This window comes from Schistocerca piceifrons, chromosome X (assembly GCF_021461385.2).
Source record: "Schistocerca piceifrons isolate TAMUIC-IGC-003096 chromosome X, iqSchPice1.1, whole genome shotgun sequence".
Classification (NCBI taxonomy): Eukaryota; Metazoa; Arthropoda; class Insecta; order Orthoptera; family Acrididae; genus Schistocerca; species Schistocerca piceifrons.
Window position 1 is genome coordinate 91423377 of NC_060149.1, and position 26490 is coordinate 91449866.

A 26490-nucleotide genomic window follows, 5' to 3' on the forward strand; every position below is an offset into this window, starting at 1 on the left:
GTGATTACTTTACTGCATAGGATGTCACTGGGCACGCACGGACGCGCACACACACGCGCGCGCGCGCGCGCGCACACACGCACACACACACACACACACACACACACACTTTCTCATTTTTCACATGGATAATTAGTAAGTAGTATTTAATAAAACTTACGAGTGATTTCATTTTGTGCAGACAATTATAGAATAATATAATAATAAACATAAGTATAATATAATAATGTTGTTGTTGTGATCTTCAAACCTGAGACTGGTTTGATGCAGCTCTCCATGCTACTCTATCCTGTGCAAGCTTCTTCATATCCCAGTACCTACTGCAACCTACATCCTTCTGAATCTGTTTAGTGTATTCATCTCTTGGTTTCCCTCTACAATTTTTACCCTCCACGCTGCCCTCCAATACTAAATTGGTGATCCCTTGATGCCTCAGAACATGTCCTACCAACCGATCCCTTCTTCTAGTCAAGTTGTACCACAAACTTCTCTTCTCCCCAATCCTATTCAATACTTCCTCATTAGTTATGTGATCTACCCATCTAATCTTCAGCATTCCTCTGTAGCACCACATTTCGAAAGCTTCTATTCTCTTCTTGTCCAAACTATTTATCGTCCATGTTTCACTTCCATACATGGCTACACTCCACACAAATACTTTCAGAAACGACTTCCTGACACTTAAATCAATACTCGATGTTAACAAATTTCTCTTCTTCAGAAACGCTTTCCTTGCCATTGCCAGTCTACATTTTATATCCTCTACTTCGACCATCATCAGTTATTTTGCTCCCAAAATAGCAAAACTCATCTACTACTTTAAGTTTCTCATTTCCTAATCTAATTCCCTCAGCATCACCTGATTTAATTAGACTACATTCCATTATCCTCGTTTGGCTTTTTTTGATGTTCATCTTATATCCTCCTTTCAAGACACTATCCATTCCATTCAACTGCTCTTCTAAGTCCTTTGCTGTCTCTGACAGAATTACAATGTCATCGGCAAACCACAATGTTTTTATTTCTTCTCCATGGACTTTAATACCTACTCTGAATTTTTCTTCTGTTTCCTTCACTGCTTGCTCAATATACAGATTGAATAACATCGGGGACAGGCTACAACTCCTTTCCCAACCGCTGCTTCCCTTGCATGCCCCTCGACTCTTATTACTGCCATCTGCTTTCTGTACAAATTGTAAATAGCCTTTCGCTCCCTGTATTTTACCCCTGTCACCTTCAGAATTTGAAAGAGAGTATTCCAGTCAACATTATCAGAAGCTTTCTCTAAGTCTACAAATGCTGGAAACATAGGTTTGAGTTTCCTTAATCTATTTTCTAAGATAAGTCGTAGGGTCAGTATTGCCTCATGTGTTCCAACATTTCTGCGGAATCCAAACTGATCTTCGCCGAGGTCAGCTTCTACCAGTTTTTCCATTAGTCTGTAAAAAATACACGTTAGTATTTTGCATCCGTGACTTATTGAACTGATTGTCAACATCTACATCCATACTCCGCAAGCCCACCTGACGGTGTGTGGCGGAGGGTGCCCTGAGTACCTCTATCAGTTCTCCCTTCTATTCCAGTCTCCTATTATTCGTGGAAAGAAGGATTGTCGGTATGCTTCTGTGTGGGCTCTAATCTCTCTGATTTTATCCTCATGGTCTCTTCGCGAGATATACATAGGGGGGAGCAATATACCGCTTGACTCTTCGGTGAAGGTATGTTCTCGAAACTTTAACAAAAGCCCGTACCGATCTACTGAGCGTCTCTCCTGCAGAGTGTTCCACTGGAGTTTATCTATAATCTCCGTAACGCTTTCACGATTACTAAATGATCCTGTAACGAAGCGCGCTGCTCTTCGTTGGATCTTCTCTATCTCTTCTATCAACCCTATCTGGTACGGATCCCACACTGCTGAACAGTATTCAAGCAGTGGGCGAACAAGCGTACTGTAACCCACTTCCTTTGTTTTTGGATTGCATTTCCCTAGGATTCTTCCAATGAATCTCAGTCTGGCATCTGCTTTACCGACGATCAACTTTATATGATAATTCAATTTTAAATCACTCCTAATGCGTACTCCCAGATAATTTATGGAATTAACTGCTTCCAGTTGCTGACCTGCTATGTATTCGCAGCACATTACACTAGTCTACATTGAGATTCAATTGCCATTCCCTGCACCATGCGTCAATTCGCTGCATATCCTTTTGCATTTCAGTACAATTTTCCATTGTTACAGCCTCTCGATGCACCATAGCATCATCTGCAAAAAGCCTCAGTGAACTTCCGATGTCATCCACAAGGTCATTTATGTATATTGTGAATAGCAATGGTCCTACGACACTTCCCTGCGGCACACCTGAAACCACTCTTACTTCGGTAGACTTCTCTCCATTGAGAATGACATGCTGCGTTCTGTTATCTAGGAACTCTTCAATTCAATCACACAATTGGTCCGATAGTCCATATGCTCTTACTTTGTTCATTAAACAACTGTGGGGAACTGTATCGAACGCCTTGCGGAAGTCAAGAAACACGGCATCTACCTGTGAACCCGTGTCTATGACCCTCTGAGTCTCGTGGACGAATAGTGCGAGCTGGGTTTCACACGACCGTCTTTTTCGAAACCCATGCTGATTCCTACAGAGTAGATTTCTAGTCTCCAGAAAAGTCATTATACTCGAACATAATACGTGTTCCAAAATTCTACTACTGATCGACGTTAGAGATATACGTCTATAGTTCTACACATCTGTTCGGTGTCCCTTCTTGAAAATGGGGATGACCTGTGCCCTTTTCCAATCCTTTGGAACGCTACGCTCTTCTAGAGACCTACGGTACACCGCTGCAAGAAGGGGGGCAAGTTCCTTCGCGTACTGTATGTAAAATCGAACTGTTATCCCATCAGATCCAGCAGCTTTTCCTTTTCTGAGTGATTTTAATTGTTTCTCTATCCCTCTGCATCTATTTCGATATCTACCATTTTGTCATCTGTGCGACAATCTAGAGAAGGAACTACAGTGCAGTCTTCCTCTGTGAAACAGCTTTGGAAAAAGACATTTAGTATTTCGGCATTTTGTCTGTCATCCTCTGTTTCAGCACCATTTTGGTCACAGAGCGTCTGGACATTTTGTTCTGATCCACCTACCGCTTTGACATAAGACCAAAATTTCTTAGGATTTTCTGCCAAGTCAGTACATAGAACTTTACTTTCGAATTCATTGAACGCCTCTCGCATAGCCCTCCTCACACTACATTTCGCTTCGCGTAATTTTTGTTTGTCTGCAAGGCTTTGGCTATGTTTATGTTTGCTGTGAAGTTCCCTTTGCTTCCACAGCAGTTTCCTAACTTGGTTGTTGTACCACGATGGCTCTTTTCCATCTCTTACAATCTTGCTTGGCACATACTCATCTAACGCATATTGTACAATGGTTTTGAACTTTGACCACTGATCCTCAACTCTATCTGTAGTTGAGACAAAGCTTTTGTGTTGAGCCGTCAGGTACTCTGTAACCTGCTTTTCGTCACCTTTGCTAAACAGAAAAATCTTCCTACCTTTTTTAATATTTCTATTTACGGCTGAAATCATTGATGCGGTGATCGCTTTATGATCGCTGATTCCCTGTTCTGCGTTAACTGTTTCAAATAGTTCGGGTCTGTTTGTCACCAGAAGGTCTAATATGTTATCACCACGAGTCGGTTCTCTGTTTAACTGCTCAAGGTAGTTTTCAGATAAATCACTTAAAATAATTTCCCTGGATTCTTTGTCCCTGCCACCCCGTTATAAACGTTTGAGTCTCACAGTCTATATCCGGCAAATTAAAATCTCCACCCAGAACTATAACATGGTGGGGAAATCTACGTGAAATATTTTCCAAATTATCCTTCAGGTGCTCAGCCACAACAGCTGCTGAGCCTATAGAGACATCCAGTTACCATGTCTGACCCTGCTTTAACCATGACCTTCACCCAAATCATTTCACATTTCGGATCTCCGTCAATTTCCTTCGATACTATTGCACTTCTTATCGCTATAAACACGCCTCCACCTTCACTGTCTAGCCTGTCTCTGCGGTATACATTCCAATCTGAGTTTAGGATTTCATTACTGTTTACGTCTGGTTTCAGCCAACTTTCTGTCCCTAGTACTATGTGGGCATTATGACCTTTTATTTATGAGAGCAGTTCTGGGACCTTTCTATAGATGCTCCTGCAGTTTACTATTAGCACATTAATATTGTTATTCCCTGTTGCATTTTGCCTACTCCTACCTTGCCACGTCTCAGGAGGCGTCTTGTCGGGCCTAGCGAGGGAATTCTCTAACCTAAAAAACCCACATGTGCACTCCACACGTACTCTGTTACCCTTGTAGCCACTTCCGGCGTGTAGTGCACGCCTGACCTATTCAGGGGGACCCTACATTTCTCCACCCGATAGCGGAGGTTGACAAATTTGCACCCCAGATCTCCGCAGAATTGTCTGAGCCTCTGGTTTAAGCCTTCCACTCGGCTCCAAACCAGAGGAACGTGATCGGTTCTGGGAACGATACTACAAATAGTTAGCTCTGATTCCACCCCGTGAGCGAGGCTTTCTGCCTTCACCAATTCCGCCAACCGCCTGTACGAACTGAGGATGACCTCTGAACCCGGACGGCAGGAGTCATTGGTGCCGACATGAGCAACAATTTGCAGTCGGGTGCACCCAGTGCCCTCTATCGCCGCCGGCAGGGCCTCCTCCACATCTCAGATGAGACCCCCCGGCAAGCAGACAGAGTGAACACTGGCCTTCTTCCCCGACCTTTCCGCTACTTCCCTAAGGGGCTCCATCACCCGCCTAACGTTGGAGCTCCCAATAACTAATAAACCCCTCCCCCCATGTGCCTGCTCGGACCTTGCTGAAGGAGCGGCCTCACGTCCACTCACAGGCAGAGCGGGCGATGCCACACGGCCAGCCTTCACTTTGACCCTCCGCCTTGTGCGCCGCGAACACCGCTGAACCCGCCACTCCCCTTGGGGAGAGGGTGGCCCAACCACGCCCGGTACCCGCGAAGATGTCTCGACAGCAGGGACAGTGGGTGAAGCATGTAACACCTGGGGTGTAGCATGCGACGCACCAGACTCCCCACTGCCGCTACACTCCGAGGCAGCAGCCTGAAGACGGCTGACTGCGGCCATCAACACATTCAGCTGTTCGCGAACAGTGGCCAGCTCCTCCTGCGTCCGTACACAGCAGTCACACCTCCTGTCCATCCTAAGAAATCAATTTACTGTAGAGAGTTAATTAACTTTTAACTAGACTGCTAATTCACTAAAAGCGGCTGATTGTTGACTGAACTGTGGTTGTTAGCCACTTCTTGTAGAAAACAATGAAAATAGCACTACCTGTCTCTGGACTGTATTCAGAACAAACACTATCACTACTGGCACTATGGTTGACTAAAGGGACTCACTCTGACTGTATTCAAAACAAACACGAAATCTATGGACCACTATTATTAGTACTCGAAAATTAAAGCTTCCTAAAAGCAAAAACACACGGAAGAAGAAGTGACAAGTAAGAAAAATACAGTTAATACTTAAATTAAGGTAGCTCGCTGCACAGCAGACGTGAAGCAGACGGCAGTTACGATGGTAATTTTCACATCTGTCAGCACCTGCTTTCTTTGGGATTGGAATTATTATATTCTTCTTGAAGTCTGAGGGTATTTCGCCTGTCTCATACATCTTGCTCACCAGATGGTAGAGTTTGGTCAGGACTGGCTCTCCCAAGGCCGTCAGTAGTTCTAATTCAACGTTGTCTACTCCCGGGCCTTGTTTCGATTCAGGTCTTTCAGTGCTCTGTCAAACTCTTCACGCAGTATCGTATCTCCCATTTCATCTTCATCTACATCCTCTTCCATTTCCATAATATTGTCCTCAAGTACATTGCCCTTGTATAGGCCCTTTATATACTCCTTCACCTTTCTGCCTTCCCCTCTTGGCTTAGAACTGGGTTGCCATCTGAGCTCTTGATATTCTTACAAGTGGTTCTCTTTTCTCCAAAGGTCTCTTTAATTTTCCTGTAGCCAGTATCGATCTCATTTTTGAGACGTTTGTATTCCTTTTTGCCTGCTTCATTTACTGCATTTTTATATTTTCTCCTTTCATCAATTAAATTCAATATTTCTTCTGTTACCCAAGGATTTCTACTAGCCCTCGTCTTTTTACCTACTTGATCCTCTGCTGCCTTCACTACTTCATCCCTCAAAGCTACTCATTCTTCTTCTACTGTATTTCTTACACCCATTCCTGTCAATTGTTCCCTTATGCTCTCCCTGAAACTCTGTACAATCTCTGGTTCTTTCAGTTTATCCAGGTCCCATCTCCTTAAATTCCCACCTTTTTGCAGTTTCTTCAGTTTTAATCTACAGGTCATAACCAATAGATTGTGGTCAGAGTCCACACCTGCCCCTGGAAATGCCTTACAATTTAAAACCTGGTTCCTAAATCTTTGTCTTACCATTATATAATCTATCTGATACCTTTTAGTACCTCCAGGGTTCTTCCATGTATACAACCTCCTTTCATGATTCTTGAACGAAGTGTTAGCTATGATCATGTTGTGCTCTGTGCAAAATTCTACCAGGCGGCTTCCTCTTTCATTTCTTAGCCCCAATCCATATTCACCTACTACGTTTCCTTCTCTCCCTTTTCCTACACTCGAATTCCAGTCACCCATGACTATTAAATTTTCGTCTCCCTTCACTATCTGAATAATTTCTTTTGTTTCATCATACATTTCATCAATCTCTTCTTCATCTGCAGAGCTAGTTGGCATATAAACTTGTACTACTGTATTAGGCATTGGCTTCGTGTCTATCTTGGCCACAATAATGAGTTCACTATGCTGTTTGTAGTAGCTTACCCGCACTCCAATTTTTTTATTCATTATTAAACCTACTCCTGCATTACCCCTATTTGATTTTGTGTTTATAATGCTGTATTCACCTGACCAGAAGTCTTGTTCCTACTGCCACAGAACTTCACTAATTCCCACTATATCTTTCCCTTTTTAAATTTTCTAACTTACCTGCCCGATTAAGGGATCTGACATTCCACGCTCTGATTCGTAGAACGCCAGTTTTCTTTCTCCTGGTAACGACGTCCTCTTGAGTAGTCCCCGCCCGGAGATCCGAATGGGGGACTATTTTACCTCCGGAATATTTTACCCAAGAGGACGCCATCATCATTTAATCATACAGTAAAGCTGCACGCCCTCTGGAAAAATTACGGCCGTAGTTTCCCCTTGCTTTCAGCCGTTCGCAGTGCCAGCACAGATATGCCGTTTTGGTTAGTGTTACAAGGCCAGATCAGTCAATCGTCCAGACTGTTGCCCCTGCAACTACTGAAAAGGCTGCTGCCCCTCTTCAGGAACCACCAGTTCGTCTGGCCTCTCAACAGATACCCCTCCGTTGTGGTTGCACCTACGGTACAGCTATCTGTATCGTTGAGGCACGCAAGCCTCCCCACTAACGGGAAGGTCCGGGGTTCTTGGGGGTGGGGGGTGGGGGGGGGAATATAATAATAAACTTAAGAATAATATAATACACTGTAAGGGGCAACTGTGGTGCAATGTAGTCCACCTGATGGTGAGATTGCAAAAATGTAACCGTCCAGGCAGCTGCACATCAGCTTCCGTTCGACTGGACAGAGATCGAACCCAGTGGCACAATGGTTTTCCACTCAGTCATGATGAAAATTTCAGACTGCCCAGTTATCGTGATCCTAGATGTACTTGCCCACATCACCAGGGTCACCTGCGAGACGTTTGTTAGAACTGTTCACACTGTCAGCAGTCAACCGTGTCGGTGTAGAGAACATCACAGATCTCTGATAGCACCATGCCGTCTGATGCCAAAAGTATGGTATTCTTATTTTACTTCTTTTTGATTAATTAACCTACATACTTCCAAATCAGGTAACCACCCTTAAATTCGTTCTAAAATTAATGTATAATTAAGTGGCCAGACCCCTTTCTTTCTCAATAGTAGCACAACCCTCAGTGGAAAATTATTTTGGCCTGGATGTAAATACAGCCTTTGGATTCTCTATCCAACATTCAGGCCAAACAGAAGAATACCATTACATCTGCAGAAGTGAGTTCTGTGTATCACCCTCATTTCTCCAGGCCTGGGAAGGGCTTCGAATTTTTCTGTCCACATTACATTAAGAGAGCTGGTACTGCCGAAATTTTTCAATGCCCACTTGATACCTCTTTACCATTTTAGGTCAAGGTCAAAGGACTTGATTGCTTAGAGGAGTTAAAAATTCTGTCCCTGATTCATCACAGCAGAAAGGCATCACCTTTAATCATTGTTTGAAGACCTGGTGGTGCATTGCACTTTTGTGAGTAATTTAAAAATACGGTAAACACTCAAGTCAACTGTGAACTCTTACCCTGTCTGACGTCCTGATGAATCATTTTTGAAATTGGCAAGGGGTTTGTATTTATCTACGATATATCTAAGATCTATCTTATGAAAGCTTATTTTCTATTTTCTTTGGAAGGCTTCCAAAGCCATTCTGGTATTATGTACTCCTTACAGTCTCTATCAATGTAACAGTTTACCTTGAGGCATAACTCACGCACTAGCAATCCTTCAAAAAATTTTTTAGGACAAACTACTACCAATATTTCATAATACATCAATTATCTGGGTGATACAATGGTCACAGGAAGCACTCAAGAGGAGCTTATGTCTAATCTCTGGTGAGTATTATCCGGGCTGATATGCATCTTGGCGAAATGCTTTTTCTGTCAGTTTTGCATCACATATGTAGGATATATCTTTAGCTGGGACAGCCACAGCCTTAAAGTATTTTCAAAGTATGCGACAGCAATTTCTCATATTCCTACACCACAGAATGTGAAGTAAATGCAGGTTTTTATGAGCAAGGTTACATATTATTCCCTGTTTATTGCTCACATTGCAACAATGGCCCATTCATTGAATCAACTTTAGAGAAAAGGTCTCTCTCTCTCCAGAGGTCCGCAGATTGTCATCAAGAATTTCTTAAACTCGAGCAATGATTCTGAGCTCCACCCTGTCTGACCTTATACCAAACCCATTTGCATCTCATATTGGCCAGTGACATCACCATATGACGTAGGGGCTATTCTACCACATAGCAGTGACTGCACTAAACCTTTCTGAACCATTCATGCATATAAGACATTTAAAAATTATTCCCAGGAAGAAAAAAGACACTAGCAATTATCTTTGGTATCCAGGAGTCCCACATTTTCCTGTAAGGCAACAAAATTCATCTGGTCACAGGTCATAAGTCATCGTTTGCCATATCTAGCCCCAAGACAAAGTTGCCAGAACAGACATCTCAGGCGTTACGCCACTGGGTTCTCCTTTCTTATCGAATTGTCAATATTACATTAATTATTGTTTACCGGCCCTGCATGTGAATGCAAATTGATTGTCACTGTTCACTATAGGTCGGGACGAGGAATTTGATAAATAAAAAACTCTGCTTTCAGATCAGTTCACAACTCGTAACATTTGGCGAGAGAATTTCTCATCACTTCACAACACGTCACAGCTGCCACACTTAAAAAGCTACTCTTAAAATCAGTTAACCAGTTTGGACAAACTTGCTAGCCACAGGCCTTTACTTCAGTTGCCCCTCATGGAACTTCACTATTTTTTCCTGCTAAGCCATGCCCTTCTTTTTTCAAGGGTGTCCTTTTAATGAATCAAGATGACCATCAGTGTCAAAAGGTGATTGTCATGTACTTCCGCATATTGTGATTCCTACATCAATCTCACTGGGGCACTTGTAGAATGAAGAATCTGGCCTGGTGTCAGATGTATTGGCCACGTGTCCATGAAGATTTTGCACATGTGTCTTAATAATGGCAAACTTGTTAGAAGCAGCAAACAGAACCATCCCAAGCCTACCATCCATGGTTTATGCCTGCAGAGCCTTGAGATCGGATGCATGCTGATTTTGCGAGTCCATTTCATGGGGCAATGTGGTGATTGTAATAGACATGTATTTTCATTTCTCATGTATCATCAAAATACAACAGACCACAATGGAGAATACAACTAAGGCTCTGGCCAATGTTGTCTCTACTGGAGGTGCCCCACAAAACATGGGCCACAGCTTACAATCCCCTAGTTTTCAACAAGTATCTTAATGTCCCTCCATTTCAGCCAGTTCCTAATGGCATTACGGGACTTCTGTGCAAATGTTAAATGCAGATGGAAAAGCTGTCCAACTTTCCTTTTTTATCCTCTTACTGGGTGATACTAATTAACCATCAAAGCCCAGCAGAACTCCTGCATGGATGCCTTCATTGTTTCTTGTGAGGCCTGTTGCAGCCTCCATCATTGCAACAAGAAAAAAAAGCCATATCTTTTAACATGGACATCCCAGTCCGGGCACACACATTGTTGCATATGCCTCATTGGATACATGGCTTCATCACTACCCAGCAAGGATGCCAGCTGGGTCCTGGTGGGTACACATTGAGGCATCATTAGATGGCACCAGAATCAGCTCAGGTTGCATCATCCAGAGAAAGCTGCCTCTAGATGTGCCACTCAAGAGACAGCCTGCCTTGCCCACCCCCAAAACCACTGACAGCAGACATGGGGTCCACTTCCAGGATGACATCACAGGCAATTTATGCCTCACATTCGTGGTTCTCCAGCAGTTATCCATAACCCCTATGATCTGGACGATAGGCAGTACACCCCCAGTCAATGTTGGGTATGATGTTCCTTCTCAGGAACAACAACAAGCCATGAATCCAAATTAGTTTTGCCTCTTGCATCTCTGGCATTGCACCCAGGAGCAGCTCCTCTACCATCAACAGCATTTGAAGCTGTGCCCCTCATCCACCTCATCATCCCCTGCATTGATCAGGATGGTTTCAAGCCTATGGGCTGATCCTAGGGGAGAGGGATCTCATTATCCCGAGGGACAAATCAATGGCTCAAGTGATACAATTGTGCATACTGTTACATCCATAAAAAAGCCAAGTCTGAAACACACTGGTAATAACAAAATTGGCAACTATTAACAACACAAGTGGCAACAGTAAGGTCTTATGGCATGACAAGAGGAGCCGCAGACCCGGAAGTAGGCAGAGCAACACCAGGATGATGAACAGTTGTGCTTGATAACACACAAAGAGGGCTGCATGTACTTCTGACAACGGAGTTCTTGATAAGGACTGGAATTAAAACTAACAGTGGGTACAGAACTTCAGTTTGATAAGCCAATGCAGCACTTAGGACGCATTGTGTGACCATATTACGAGAGGCATCTCTACTGCTCCACACAGCCTCTGAAGAATCTCTGAGTTATGGTGCGCATATACAGCCAATAAGGAGGGGAGTAACCTTCGATGCTACACCACGACAGGAAAAGGCGGGGTCAAAGGGGAAATCATAACAAAACTCAGGAGCAGAACAGAGAGAGAGAGTTCATTGATTGTAGAGTTAGCAAGAGGAGCTGATGGGCTTTTAGGCAGTAGCTGCAAGACAGTGTTTGCTGGTTACAGTCTCAGTATCAGACTTAGCCACTCCGTGTATACGTCTCTGACAGAGCAATTAGTCCGGCTTGTTTAAATCTGAATGAACTTCAACTTATTAACAGTACTGAAGAGCTTATTGCAGATACCTCCCAGTCATGTACCTTTAATACTGGGGATTTCAACAGCTTAATCAGATCAAAGTCTCCCTCTCACTATGCTCAATCAGCTAAGCCCCTCCTTACAAACAGTCCAACATTTGAGACATAACTATACGTCCAACATGGCCACTAGATGGCTGCATCCGTTAGCACCAGGCCACCTGCAAAACACCCAAGGCAGACTTCAAGGGCTGCTGTGGACTGATACATTCAGTTTCAACCAGACAATGTTTACAGCACGCTCTCTGCTGTATTTATCTACAATGACCCTGGGCTGTGATTTGTGATTTGAAATTGGTTGTTACCTTCCTTCTGCATTTGGCAAGTCTCCTTAACACAGGACTGTCTTCACTCACCATTAAACTAAGTCCCCCCTCCCCCCCCCCCCCCCCCCAATGATTGAACTGATGGCATATGAGTGCACTGAGAGAATGATTCTTATCAGAGTGCTTTCCAGTCAAACCTACAAACAGGACTAAGATGTAAGGTATTATTCAACATGCTTTCAGAGTGCTGGATTCATCACAAGGTATCCACCTCCTGAAGTTTGCCCCTCCCCTCCCCCCCTCCGGCACTTCCAGAAGAGTCAGAAACTATTACGTTCTGTGATTTGATAGTGAGTGAGTTGTGCTGAACAATATTTGTGTTGTTCAAGAAGCAGATTGTTAACAAAAAGAACCATATCTCATTTTATTATTTACATATTATGTCCAATGAAAGTGAAAAACACAAGAAAAATTTAAGAAAATAGGGGAGTAACATGTAATTATGGTCATTTTGAGTTTTCAGAGTTCAGATGAAAGCAAAAATGTTCACATGTGCATATTGTATGGAAAAATAATTACATTTTCAGATGACAACTTCAAGCACTGAGTAAAGTGAACTATCATATCCGATCCCAACACTTGTGGGGCATCAGTAGACATCCGCTGCCTGCTTCTGACATTTGGTGATGCCACCGACAGACGGCGACTCTGCTCCAGGTTATCATCATTCTGTAAAATATAAAACAAAGTACCATAAAAAACTATCAAAACAACAATGACAACAAACAAAACTCCAATGAAAAAATAGACTTTCACATGCATGCATTACCTCCCTCAGGGTACCCAGAACATTGCTTAATCAAAAAAAAAAAAAAAAAAAAAAAAAAATACTTTGTGGTTCTGTGTCCAGCATTATTTGACACTAATCTCAAGCAACTATACTGTTTCAGAAAAGTAATTCCTGAGCTTGCATTAAGAACGCATTAATATTAGGGGAGATACAGAAAAAATGTGTGACGAAAGAAAGTTGTTAAAATATTTGTATCAGAAGCTCAGAGGGAAACGGCACTGGTATTAAAAGCTGACAAAAGATATTCCACTGTGATCATGATGAACAGCATTATGTTAGCGGAACTTCGACATTTCTTCTACAGGCAATAATATTTATGAAGTAAAATATGATTCAATAGTAAAATTTCAAGAAACAATAAGAATGTTCTTATCACATGTCACCATTATGTAATTGGTAAAACACAGCAGTATATGTACAATCAAGAATTTGAAGACCCTAAAAACTTCGATGTCAGACTAAAACCACAAACAAAACTCTCCATCAAGAAAGTTGTCACCAGGATAGTTAGCTGTTACACAACTTCCTTCACAAATATTACACATTTGAAAATTCTTATTCGAACAACATGTATGATCTTACTACGGTGATTAAAGATGTAAAAGTATTATGGTAGGCTAGACCTGGTTCTTGCTATACAATGATGGAAAAAAATTGCAACATCAAAAAATAATAGAGAATAATGACATTTTGGGAATACCGTTGTCTAAGTTACATATTTAAGGGCAGGACCACATTGCAAGGTCACAGGTTAATGTAAACGTGAGATACGCTATTGCAAATGTGAAATGCCAGTACATTAGTAACCCATGCAACTGCCAGAATGTTGAATGCAAGCATGCAAACGTGCATGCACTGTGTTGTACAGGTGCTGGATGTCAGTTTGTGGGATGTAGTTCCATGCCTGTTGTACTTGGTCAACACAAGAATGGCTAAAGGTCAGGACACACACGTCCAGGCCGTGTCAGGGCCGAGCGTCGGACGAGTGACAGCTGTGCTCCGGTCCGTTCCTGCAGGGGCCACACATGACCGGGACACATCCGTGTCTTTGTTGTTCCTTGTAGTGACTCAGATGTTGTGATCTGTGTTTCTGTTTGCGAAAGCTGTAAAACATGTTCACTAATTCTCGTAATGGTGAATTAGGACTTATAGCACTTGCTTTAGACGAAGAGGAAAAAGAACAAAGGCAAACAGGAAGAAGAAAATTGTGGATCCACAGTGCCTGGAAAACAAGACCAGTATAGGGAGAGTTTCGAATATTATTTTATCATCTCATAGATGATGAGACTAAGTTTTATGAATATTTTAGAATGACACAGTACACCTTCTGTGAACTTTTAAAGAAACTAGAACCAAGACTGAGAAAATACGACACTTTCTGGAGAGTATCAGTTTCACCCAAAGAACGACTGGCTGTTTTTTTAAGGTAGGTTTAAGAAAAGTACACAGAACACAAATAAACATGAAGTTTTAAGGCCAGCATTTTTATTTTATTACTTTAGTAATTGAAAGATAAATACATAAGTTAGTAAATAATACAGTTAAATTTCTACTACCCTAAGAAAAACAAATGAGGACTATTCAGTGAATTAGTTTCTGAAGCTGGTGAGGATGCAGGGGAACTTGGAGGATGGTCGCTTTGGTTATTTATATACGAATTGTGGGAATCCCTTTGCAGATTCAAAAGCTGCTGTGTAGGTTCTGTTGACTTGTTTTCCACAGGTGAAGGATATGGTGTTGAAACAGATTTTGCTGAGGAATTGGAGGATGATGGAGTGAATTGATGGACTGATACGTCATTCATGAGTTTCTTCAGTTCAAAGTCTTGTACAATTGAAAAAATCCTCTTTTAGCTTGATGAAAAACTCTGTCTTTGTACTCAATATTCCTGTAGTTTTCACTTCCCTGATCGTAAAGAACAGGAAACTTATGTACTACTTCTATTAGTCGTTCCACATCCATGTTTTGTACACAGAACAGTCTTGCGCAGTTGCACAGCTCACAAGACAATTCTACCGTCAGGCCGTGTCCGTCATGTGAAAAATTAAACACGGCGAATCCTGCCCGGCCCGGCCCCGGCCCGTTGACGTTCCACGTGCACGGCCCGGTCTAGTGGGGCCCGCTACTTTTGTTTTAATGATGTATTTCGTTGTCCGGGTGACAGCCGATACTCTGACTCGTCTCGGCACGGACACGGTCCGGGCATGTGTGTCCCGACCTTAATGCTGTTTGCGGACGACACTGGAGTTGTCGTCTCATGATGTCCCATATGTGCTCGATTGGAGAAAGATCTGGTGACTGAGCAGGAAAAAGAAATATGTCGACACACTGTAGAGCATGATGGGTACAACAGCAGTATGTGGGCAAGTGTTATCCTGTTGGAAAACACACTTCGTAATGCTGTTCATGAATGGCAGCACAAGAGGTCCTATTGCCGGACTGATTTACTAATTTGCAGTCATGGTGCATGGGATGGCCATGAGAATGCTCCTGCTGTCATATGAAATTGCACCCCAGACCATAACTTCTGGTGTAGGTCAAGTGTGTCCAGCAAGCAGACATGTGGGTTCAGGCTCAACTGGCCTCCACCTAACCCACACACAGCCATCACTGGCACTGAGGGAGAACCAGTTGTCATTAGAAAACACAACAAAACTCCACCACACCCTCCAATGAGCTCTCACTTGACATTGCTAAGTCAAAAATGGCAGTGGTATGGGGTCACTAGAATGCACATTACATGGTGTCTAGCTTGGGGCTGTCCTTGAAGTAACCGATTTTTAACAGTCAGCTGTGTCACTGTGATGCCAACTGCTGCTGAAATTACTGCTGCAAATGCAGTACTATTGGCTAGAGCCATATGCCGAACACAATGGTCTTCCCTCTCAGTAGTGCCATGTGGCCATCTGGAGCACAGTCCTCTTGCAACCGTACCTCCTTGTGACCACCGCAGCCAGCAGTCGTGCACATTGGCTACATTCCTGCCAAGTTGTCCTGCAATATCGCAAAAGAAACATCCAGCTTCTCGTAGCCGTATTACACAACCTCGGTTCAAACTCAGTGAGGTGTTAATAATGGTGTCCCTGTCACCTTAAAGGCATTCTCGACTAACATCAACTCGCCATGCAATCTCAATGGTAATTAACGATCACGACTGTTACAGCATTTATTTAAAGCAAACCTGATTTGCATTCTCATAGTGGTGCTGCTAGCACCACACTTACACAACTGGCATGAAATTGTAATCAGTATCATCTTTCTGATGTAAAAACATGCCTACCAACTTTTGTTTATGTTGCACAGCTTACTGATGTTGCAATTTGTTTGCCACCATTGCAATTAAGTAACAAATGTTCCAGTGTATGAAATAACTGACATAATCCAGAGCATTCTTTTAAAAAACTGAAAGACATTAATTCCTGAAATTTTGAAGACTATATATATGTTGAATGTGAAAATTTCTTAAGAACGCATTTTCCAATAGCAATTAAAAACTTACATGCAAGTAAAACATTAATTGTTTTTGATGGAATCAAAGCTGAAGTATAGTAATTTTTTGGATCTTCATATTATAAACATTTCAGATTTAGAGGAAGGAAACAGAGTGATATCATCAAAACACATCTCCCTCAAACAAAAATATGTAGCATTTCGCAATAAGTCACGCAGACCATGCACACACACAGTAACAGAACAATAGACCAATGGATATTCTGATAGACTTACTAATAATTATGTACTCCTAGTAACCTGCACCAGTTCCACGTGAGTAGCATTAAATATCTACTGCCAGATGACTTCTCTATCGTGGTGGTGATAAATTATATAGACAAACCTTCCTCATGAATCAGTCTACTAGTGAAAAGTCACAGGCCGGCAAAATGAAAAAAGAGCGCTGTAATAGTCAGCTTTCATACAGTGTCCTCCTCCAGAAGTAGAAAATACACACACATTCACACAAGCACAAATCACACACACATATGGCCATTGCCATGTTCAGGTACCCAGAGATGACCCTGCATATCTCTCATCAGGTGGTTTGGCTCTTGTAGCATCTGGCCTATGTAATATTAAACCTTGTGTCTTTCTGCGACTGAACACCTCTATGGGGCGAGCAGCAACCAATCCTTTCTGTACTGCTGTTATCACCACAGTAGTTCCCGAGATCAACTTTTATGATATGTACCGAAGATCCACTGACAGAAGCCAGGAAAATTATGGACAATTAAACCTACTGCAAAATATGCTGACATACCCTACTATTTTGGTAAAATGAAAAGGGCACCAGTGGTGCATATAAATTTACTGTAAAAACTTTTCTGCATATATCGGTCAGATTGGAGGTAATTTTCTTGAGCATTTACAATAATATTTTGGCACCTTCAGAGTGAATAATTTCCACAAATCAAATATAATCACACATATGCCAGACAGGTTACAAACCATAGAATAATAAAGCCTGCATAGCACAATAAATTGTGAAATGTTTGATTTAACAGAAGTGTTAGAAATTTATTGACATAAATTTAAGCATTAATAATATTTGCTGAATGAGGTAACTAAATTCTACAGCCATGTCTATCAGCTCCTTTGCTGATGCACTTCTGCTAATTTCTCAGTTATTCAGTATAACAAGTTAGGCCTCTAATTACGTACATTCATGTATCTAGATTTTTAAATCAAGTAAGTGCACATACCCAAATATACGCATACTGAGTATCTTCATCAATGTAGTGTCACACTCACTCACAGATCTTTCTCCATAAATCCCACCAAGAGCAGAGCCTTTAGGCTTATTTAATGAGTCAAACACCCATCTCTATAGCTGAGGTCACTAATGCATGTCTGTACAGTGACACTCGATTCCAAGGTAAGTTGGTTTGAATCCTGGTGGTGGATGAACTTTTTACTGCCAGTATTTGGCCAGCAAGGGGAGAAGAGGTGGTGGTAGTGGTGGTGTAAAACTCCCAGTCACCAGTCTTTGTGCCAATGGCCTGGGTTAAATTCCAAAGCCCTCTACAGTGCCTCATGGAGTGAGGGGACACGACACTGGTGATGGTGATCCATCCGTCGCAAGGGGACATTAAGCTTAGCGGGCCCCTTGGTTCTTTTCGAGGGGAGCAGGTTATGTGCCGGCACCGGGCTGCACCCTTTCCCTTCTACACACACACACACACACACACACACACACACACACACACACACACACACACACACACCTACACGTAACAGATAAACTTACATTCACAGCTCGTGCATAGTGAAGGTAAAGTGCCTGTGGGCATGAGGGTTAGGGAAAACCTTTCCAATCAGACAGCTGAACCTGCCTTTCAAGGTCTTCCTGCCATTCATGCCATACAACTTTAATATGAGTCAAATATTAACTGGTAGGAGAAGCCACTATGTGCTACTTCAGTGAAGTATTTTAACAAGCTATTAAAATTAGTGTTCCAATTACAATTTAGATCTAATTTACTCACGCTGATAATTATGTGAATAAAATTCTGGATTATATCATTGCTTTATACACAGATTAACCAAAACATTATGACCATCTGCTTAGTAATACAGCAATGATTGCATGGCACTGATTTCACTAGCCTTTGTAGGTTTCTGGAGGTATGTGGCACCAGATACCTTTTCACAGGTCATGCAATTCCCACGAATTACAATCCCATGGCACCCAATAGTATCCCAGTCGTGTTTCATCGGGTTCAGATCAGACAAATTCGGTAGTCACGACAGCAGCAAGAGTTCAGCATCACACTCCTCAAACCACTGTAGCACAATTCTGGCCTCGCGACAGACACAGAGCTTGCTGGAAGATGCCATAACTGCTGGGGAAGACATCAACGTATGAAGGTACGCAGGTGGTCTGTAGTAATTCTCACTAAGTCCAAGTTGTCATGGTGCCTTCAATTACTACTATATGTCCATGGAAGTCTAGGTGAAAGTCTTCCATAACACAAGCTTGCATCTGTGTTGCAGTACATGTTTTGGTCATCTGCTCACTTCGATGATGGTGTATCCCAACATGACCATTGACCTCATGTAACAAGAAATGCGATTCATCTCACCAGGCAACACATTTCAACTGATCTACAGTCTAATCCCAATGATTCTGCGCCCACTTCAAACTTAACTGGTGACACCATTGGGTCAGCATGGAAACACATACGCATTGTCTGCTGTGGAGTTCCATGTTCAACAACGTGCACTGAATGGTACGCTCCCAAACACTTGTGCCTCTACCAGTATCTTATTTTATCATCAGGTCGGCCATTGATTATTGCCTATCCTGCTTACACAGAGCGGGCAGGCCTCAGACTTCCACATTCTGTGATGAGATGTGGATGTCCAAAACCTTGTAGCACACTCACAGGTTCACCACCCTTCAGTCTATTTCCATAGATATTCAGAACGACGGCCGATAACAACTTACCAGCTTTGGCATTTCCAAGATGCTCCTTCCCAGGTGCCAAGCCAGAGCAATCTCCCTTTGTCACTATCAGTTGATTTCCCCATTTGTGGGCTGTACTGCCACTAGAATGACTTCACATTCACCTCTGCCCTGCATATTTTCTTTCCTTACAATGTCACATGCCCATAATGCCACAAGGCGGCATTCACTCTTGTGGTCAGCAGTTATCAATGTTTTGACTCACCATCTTATATTAGTTGAAGAACAGCTACTTCTAGAAAACCACTGTTCTTGGATCTTTCACTACTCAACTGCTATTTTCACCTAGTGCCTTATACTAAGCATTTACATAATTTTGCACTGAACACTACCAGCTGTCTATATTGTCATGAAGTTACAACCTGTTTAATATGAACATTATTGCTAACCAGTATTTACCACCACCACCCCCTCCCCCCAGTCAAAATGTTTGGCCCTTATTGACACCACCAGGTAAGGACAGCACCCAACAGTTCAAGGGTTTTGTACTTGGGGGTATCTTCTGGCACCTCGTTGTCACTGGGATCGCAACCCACTCATAACATCAAGACGGACTTTGTAATTCGTTCTTGTTACAAACCATAACAATAACTGAATTAATAAAGATTGGCACACCATCAATAGAGAAGTTTTAACAAGGACAAGCAAAATCAAAGTAGCACACATCAAAGATAAGGAAGCTCTAACTGCAGAGCCATCAAAAATACAAAAGCAATGCTTGGCATAGCAGGAGAGACAAAAAGAACAACTGTTCCACATACTACAGCACACAAGCCTCAGGGGCCACCACAAAACTGGAACCAAAATCCTCAGCAAAAGAAGAATAGCAATCATACATAAAGGAACTGAATCAGCACTTTGAAGCATTTAAGGTAATGGACATTTATTTATTTTTTTCCTGTTGTATGATCCTAAAAGTATCCTTTAGCTTACGGATTTTGCCTAGTAGCTGACCCAGTGTCAGTAACTTTTCTACAAATATGCGATATTTAAGGAACTTTCTATAAAAAAAGAAAATTTCATAAAAATAAAAATAAAAAGAAAAAAGAAAATTTCATAAAAATAAAAAGAAAATTTAATAAAAAGAAATTTCATAAAAAGAAATTTCATAAAAAGAAATTTCATAAAAAGAAATTTCACAAATCACAAAACCAGCCATATTATGTGAGGATGACAGATCTTACGAGCTAGTCAACATCAAACTTTGGCGCACTTATCTTTCAGGTGACCATTTCACCTTTCATCAATGCCTGATATCTTTTATGAATGCTACTGAAGCAATATACAACCAAGTATCATACACTAGCACGATCTTAGTAATGATTCAACTGGCGTCATAAACATACAGATGGAAATGGAAAATGTTACACACCATGAAGCACCAGTCCCACAATTATCAAATTTTGAGAGATGTTCGTCAAATAAATGGTATCCTTTCATGCATAAGGAATCAGAGGACCAGGAAGACCAGTGACGGCATCTGCGGTGTGCACTGCAGTGTCACATCTTTTGTTATCGTGTTGGAGTATGCCATTTGGTAGTGTGGCTATGAATGGTAAGAAAACTGTTCAAAAATCTTGCCATATATTTATGAATGTTCAGCCTCCATTCGACAATTACCAAATAAGCCATTCTGCCCCGCCAAATAGCCCCCCCCGACACCATGATCCCAACAGTTCGAGAGGTAAGGGTCTCAAGAATCATGGATTCCTGTGACCTATCACCAAATCACCTGTGGACACAGTGTCGATCTGACCACCATAGACAGAAGCAAGTTTCATGGTGGATTCCCACAGAATGCCACTCAATGTCCCAATTGACTCTGGTACTACACCACATAGGTCCTCATAGTCTGTGGTACAATGTCAGCAGTAAACAATGCACGTAACTCGAAATCTCAATCCAGCATCCAACAACCTGTTACCAAATGTTCACGATTACAGCTGTTTTCGTCCATCTATTCGTAAGAGCCACTAACAACCCTATTATGATCTCTTGATTTAGTCACTCAAACAACACACGCGTATTCTTCTTGCCACACTGTTGCCCAATAAATTTCATTACCATTCTTTGTTTATTCACTGCAATCTGTGTATGATGCTCCCATATCCCTCATGCCAGTGATTAGAGCTTTCTGAAATTATGAAAGATGGCGATAAGCTCCATGTGCATGTGGTCTGGGCACGCAGCGTTGTGATTTCTACCTGAAAACTTTCAGTAATGTTAGAAAAACCCCAATAGTTATCACGTACTAACATCATCCATTTGCAGGGATATCTTTTTTCTGTACAAATAATACAATTGCATAAGGATGAAATTACAATAAACATATCCCACACACATGAAAATACTGTAGTATCAGTCGAGTAGCAATCAGTTGGAGTTCATGGTATAACACTTTCCATTTCCAACTGTGTTTATTCAAGCTTGATGTTTTTCCTGTTTTCAAATTTGAAATACAAAGACTTTACAGCAACTACAAATTCTCTGTCAATAGAAGAATAATATGTCATTGGCTGGGATCACAATTCACTCACAGTATCAAGACTCTGACTTGTAAATGTGTTCTTCCTATGAAGAATATCAATGTTTGTGAACTGATAAATATCATCAGACAACCAATATAAAACGTAAGTTCAGTACTGTGATTTTATGGTGTTAACACTATACCATTCTCTCTGTTATGGAGCTATTTTACATTGCTAACTCGTAGGAAATACCTCCACACATAAGAAGTGCCTATTTATATTATAATATTCTATGCATATGCTGTATGTAACTTGTTTTCATCAATGCTAGGTGAAAGAAACCATATGACAGACATGTGTAAATGGTGTAAGAACCAGAGCAGCTGAAAGTGGATCAGCAGGATATGAAATGTCACACTGCATCCTATAAATAAATTTGAATAAAACTATTTTATGACTTACGATGGAATCTGTGCACACATACATCTGAATCTCTAGAGATATTAACATGTGGGACAAATCCCACTGTTTCACTGTACTGGTTCCCATTAATTTGACAGACATTTTCAATAGCTTTTAAGAAGAAACTGTTTGTATGTAACATTGCTGAGGATATAAAATATACAATATAGGACAAAAATAATAATATTCAGGAATATGGGATTGCAAGCCATGGGTTCCTTACAGTAACACACTTTCAGCAAATTTGGTAAAATCCTCCTGTAGCATTTATTTTTATTCTGCTGCTTACAAAGTTGTGGTTACTGGGGAAAATTAATGCCCTAAATACTGAGGCACAACACAAAATAATACAAGGAGTTGAAACCTCAAAATTTACAAATAAATCTTAATTTTCCAGTAGTAGTGTGAAACTACCAGTGAGAGACCACAATCACCTTGAGCTATAAGCAACAACTATGCATTGCATGAAAAAAACTAACTAAATACCAAAAACATATCACAGGATTATGTAGTGCTGACCAGTCAGCACGTCCTTAGTATTCGTCACCATTCAGGTGCAGTATGGAGAAGCATAGTGTCAGCACACTGTTTTCACAGCCACCGACTAATTTTCAGACCTTTGGAACCACTACTTCCCTTTCAAATAAGCCCTCAATTGGCACGACAAAGCTGTGTGAACCCCATTCCAGTCCTCCCAACAAGGGAAAGTACCTGGCAGTATCGAGACTAAGCCTGACCAGCTAGCCGCGCGGTCTAACACGCTGCTTCCTGAGCGGGAAGGCGTGCCAGTCACCGCACGAATCTGCCTGGCAGATTAGCATCTAGGCCAAGTGTGCCAGCAGTCTGCACGTGGTTTTTAAGGTGGTTTTCCATCTGCCTGAGCAAACGTGGGCTGGTTCCCCTTATTCTCCCTCAGTTACACTATGTCGGAGATCGCTGCACAAACACTATCTCTACATACACGTACACCATAATTACTTTAACACGCAAACATTTGGGGTTACACTCATCTGGTATGAGACATTCCCGGGAGGGGTCCACTGGGGGCCGAACTGCACAATAACACTGAGGTCGGTGTGGGGCAGCAATGGGGCGTGTGGACCGCTGTGGGTTTGTGAACCAGTGAGGGCTATGGCGGGACGAAGCCTCACCGTCGCTTCTAGGTCCCCAGTTCAATACACAATACACATACAATACACCGAGACTAAAATCCAGGTCCTCCACATGGCAGTCAGACATCTGACAACTCGTGTTTAACAACAATAACACACTACCTGCTTCAGATTCCGCTCCACTTTTCATGTACCTCTTACCATTAGGGTAATGATTCACTGCCGGTTTTCCAGGCATACAACAGCATGGAAACAAGCATTCTTCACAAATGTGAATTTAGGCATTTTGTTAACTGGGCAAAGACATCTCGTGTGATAGCAACAATGTGGTATTGTCCAGAAAGCACTGCGTCACACCAAAGCTGGCAACATGAATTGACATCACAGACATTAACGAGGTGTCACCGCAATCAGCAACAATGTATGAGAGGCACCCCTGAAGACCACGCCTCTCCCCAAGCACTGCAGCACCTTCATACTGAGGTCAATGTAGTGTTGAGAATGCAAGAACTCAGCCCAGTTCGTGACCTCAGTTACAGCAGTCAGCATCATTGTCCAGGGTCAACGAGATGTTAAAAGTTTCAGGTGAACTTTTACTGTTACAAATGTCAAACACTGTACCTCAAGGGAATAGGTTCTTACTCAGTGCATCAAGTGATGCTTTCACAAGCCATGACAGTTTTTGATTATCAAGCACTCCTACAGAAAAGAACTGTGGTAAACTGAAGTAAATCTTTTATTCATTTAGGTAAAAATGTGAACTGATATTTCATGTGTTCTAGGTTGATGAGCCTCCTCCCAGAGCAATTAAAGAATTCGTAGTTATGGCTGGAAGAAAGTAGTTTCGTCTGGTCACAATAAGTAAAATGATGATGGTGTAATGGTCCTGTTGCACAGCTCACTGTGGACATGTCATTCTATAAAAATGCAAGACCAGGGTGTTAACCACTGCATCACAATATTCAGTGGAGGAGAGGGAAAAAATTTACCTTATGCTGAATGTGCATTATTACGGCTACTGCTTGCAAGTTTGTCTTAAGACATATGCAGAATGGTAGCCACTGAGCAAGTAGCTTCAGCTTCTCCATGTCTCCTGAACCCATTAAAGTTGCACTACAGTATTTCCGTAGAAATACTGGAACACGTGAGGCAATACTGACCTTATGACTTATCTTAGAAGAAAGATTAAGGAAAGGCAAACCTACGTTTCTAGCATTTGTAGACTTACAGAAAGCTTTTGACAATGTTGACTGGAATACTCTCTTTCAAATTCTAAAGGTGGCAGGGGTAAAATACAGGGAGCGAAAGGCTATTTACAATTTGTACAGAAACCAGATGGCAGTTATAAGAGTCGAGGGACATGAAAGGGAAGCAGTGGTTGGGAAGGGAGTAAGACAGGGTTGTAGCCTCTCCCCGATGTTATTCAATCTGTATATTGAGCAAGCAGTAAAGGAAACAAAAGAAAAATTCGGAGTAGGTATTAAAATCCATGGAGAAGAAATAAAAACTTTGAGGTTCGCCGATGACATTGTAATTCTGTCAGAGACAGCAAAGGACTTGGAAGAGCAGTTGAACGGAATGGATGGTGTCTTGAAGGCAGGATATAAGATGAACATCAACAGAAGCAAAACAAGGATAATGGAATGTAGTCGAATTAAGTCGGGTGATGCTGAGGGTATTAGATTAGGAAATGAGACACTTAAAGTAGTAAAGGAGTTTTGCTATTTGGGGAGCAAAATAACTGATGATGGTCGAAGTAGAGAGGATATAAAATGTAGACTGGCAATGGCAAGGAAAGCGTTTCTGAAGAAGAGAAATTTGTTAACATCGAGTATTGATTTAAGTGTCAGGAAGTCGTTTCTGAAAGTATTTGTATGGAGTGTAGCCATGTAGGGAAGTGAAACATGGATGGTAAATAGTTTGGACAAGAAGAGAATAGAAGCTTTCGAAATGTGGTGCTACAGAAGAATGCTGAAGATTAGATGGGTAGATCACATAACTAATGAGGAGGTACTGAATAGGATTGGGGAGAAGAGGAGTTTGTGGCACAACTTGATCAGAAGAAGGGATAGGGATCGGTTGGTAGGACATGTTCTGAGGCATCAAGGGATCACCAATTTAGTATTGGAGGGCAGCGTGGAGGGTAAAAATCGTAGGGGGAGACCAAGAGATGAATACGCTAAGCAGATTCAGAAGGATGTAGGTTGCGGTAGGTACTGGGAGATGAAGAGGCTTGCACATGATAGAGTAGCATGGAGAGCTGCATCAAACCAGTCTCAGGACTGAAGACCACAACAACAACAACAACAACAACAGTATCATACAGCCATTTTGCCAGCAACACTTACATATGTCTACCCTTGCTAAATATAAAGTAGCTCTGCAGCAGCTTAGGGTTCAAGGAGGAACTGGTTAGTTTCTCTCCTGTAGAATTTGAAGTGCATCACTTCCATGGAGGAGTCCTCTATGAATGCCAGTAACAGTGATCAGACAGCTTTGGTGAAGAAAATTGCAATCAGTTGGAGATACCAGTGCTTTGTACAAATGTTCTGCTTGCTGCTAGCATGGAAGTAAGGGTTTCTCAGCAAGTGCACTTGCAAGATCACATGTTTGTGTCTAATGCTATTTTTTCTGTAACTGGGTAAGCATATCAACTTTGACAGTATGCTTCTAATCCACCCAATGTAAGGATGTAGTAAATGTGAAGTAATTCTCTGCATCAGAGTAATACAAACCCTACGCTGGTGAATAACCTCCTGCCTCTCTTCCTCCTGAACATTGATCAGATTTCACTTAACACCACATGCTCACCAGAGTTATTGGCACAGAATCTTAGGAGTCACCATTTGATTCTTCCTTCCTTAGCTACCTTGCCACACAATGCCCGTCACAAGCTAACGCCACACAATCATATCGATGGCATTGGCTTGATCACTGACTAGGAAAGGATGAACCAACCACTATGGGGTACATAAAAATAACCTGGCCAGTAGTTTGGACAGGTGGTCTGACACACACAGATAATGTTAAAGCCTTTTACACACACAACTCATTCTTATTTAAAACAGTGGAACACGTCATTATCAATAAAAATTACTACAGTCTTTTCAGAATATACACTCCTGGAAATTGAAATAAGAACACCGTGAATTCATTGTCCCAGGAAGGGGAAACTT

General features: G+C 41.9%; 1 protein-coding gene across 2 annotated transcripts in view; it reads right to left on the reverse strand.

Moving 5' to 3' along the window:
* LOC124722011 (condensin complex subunit 2-like) overlaps nucleotides 1–26490 on the reverse strand; it is a 199260-nt gene that overhangs the window by 114591 nt on the left and 58179 nt on the right. For both annotated transcript variants that reach the window (XM_047247187.1, XM_047247188.1), the window contains exon 2: nucleotides 12542–12691. In XM_047247187.1, coding sequence (XP_047103143.1) covers nucleotides 12542–12691 — 150 coding nt within the window. The remainder of the gene's footprint in view (nucleotides 1–12541; nucleotides 12692–26490) is intronic.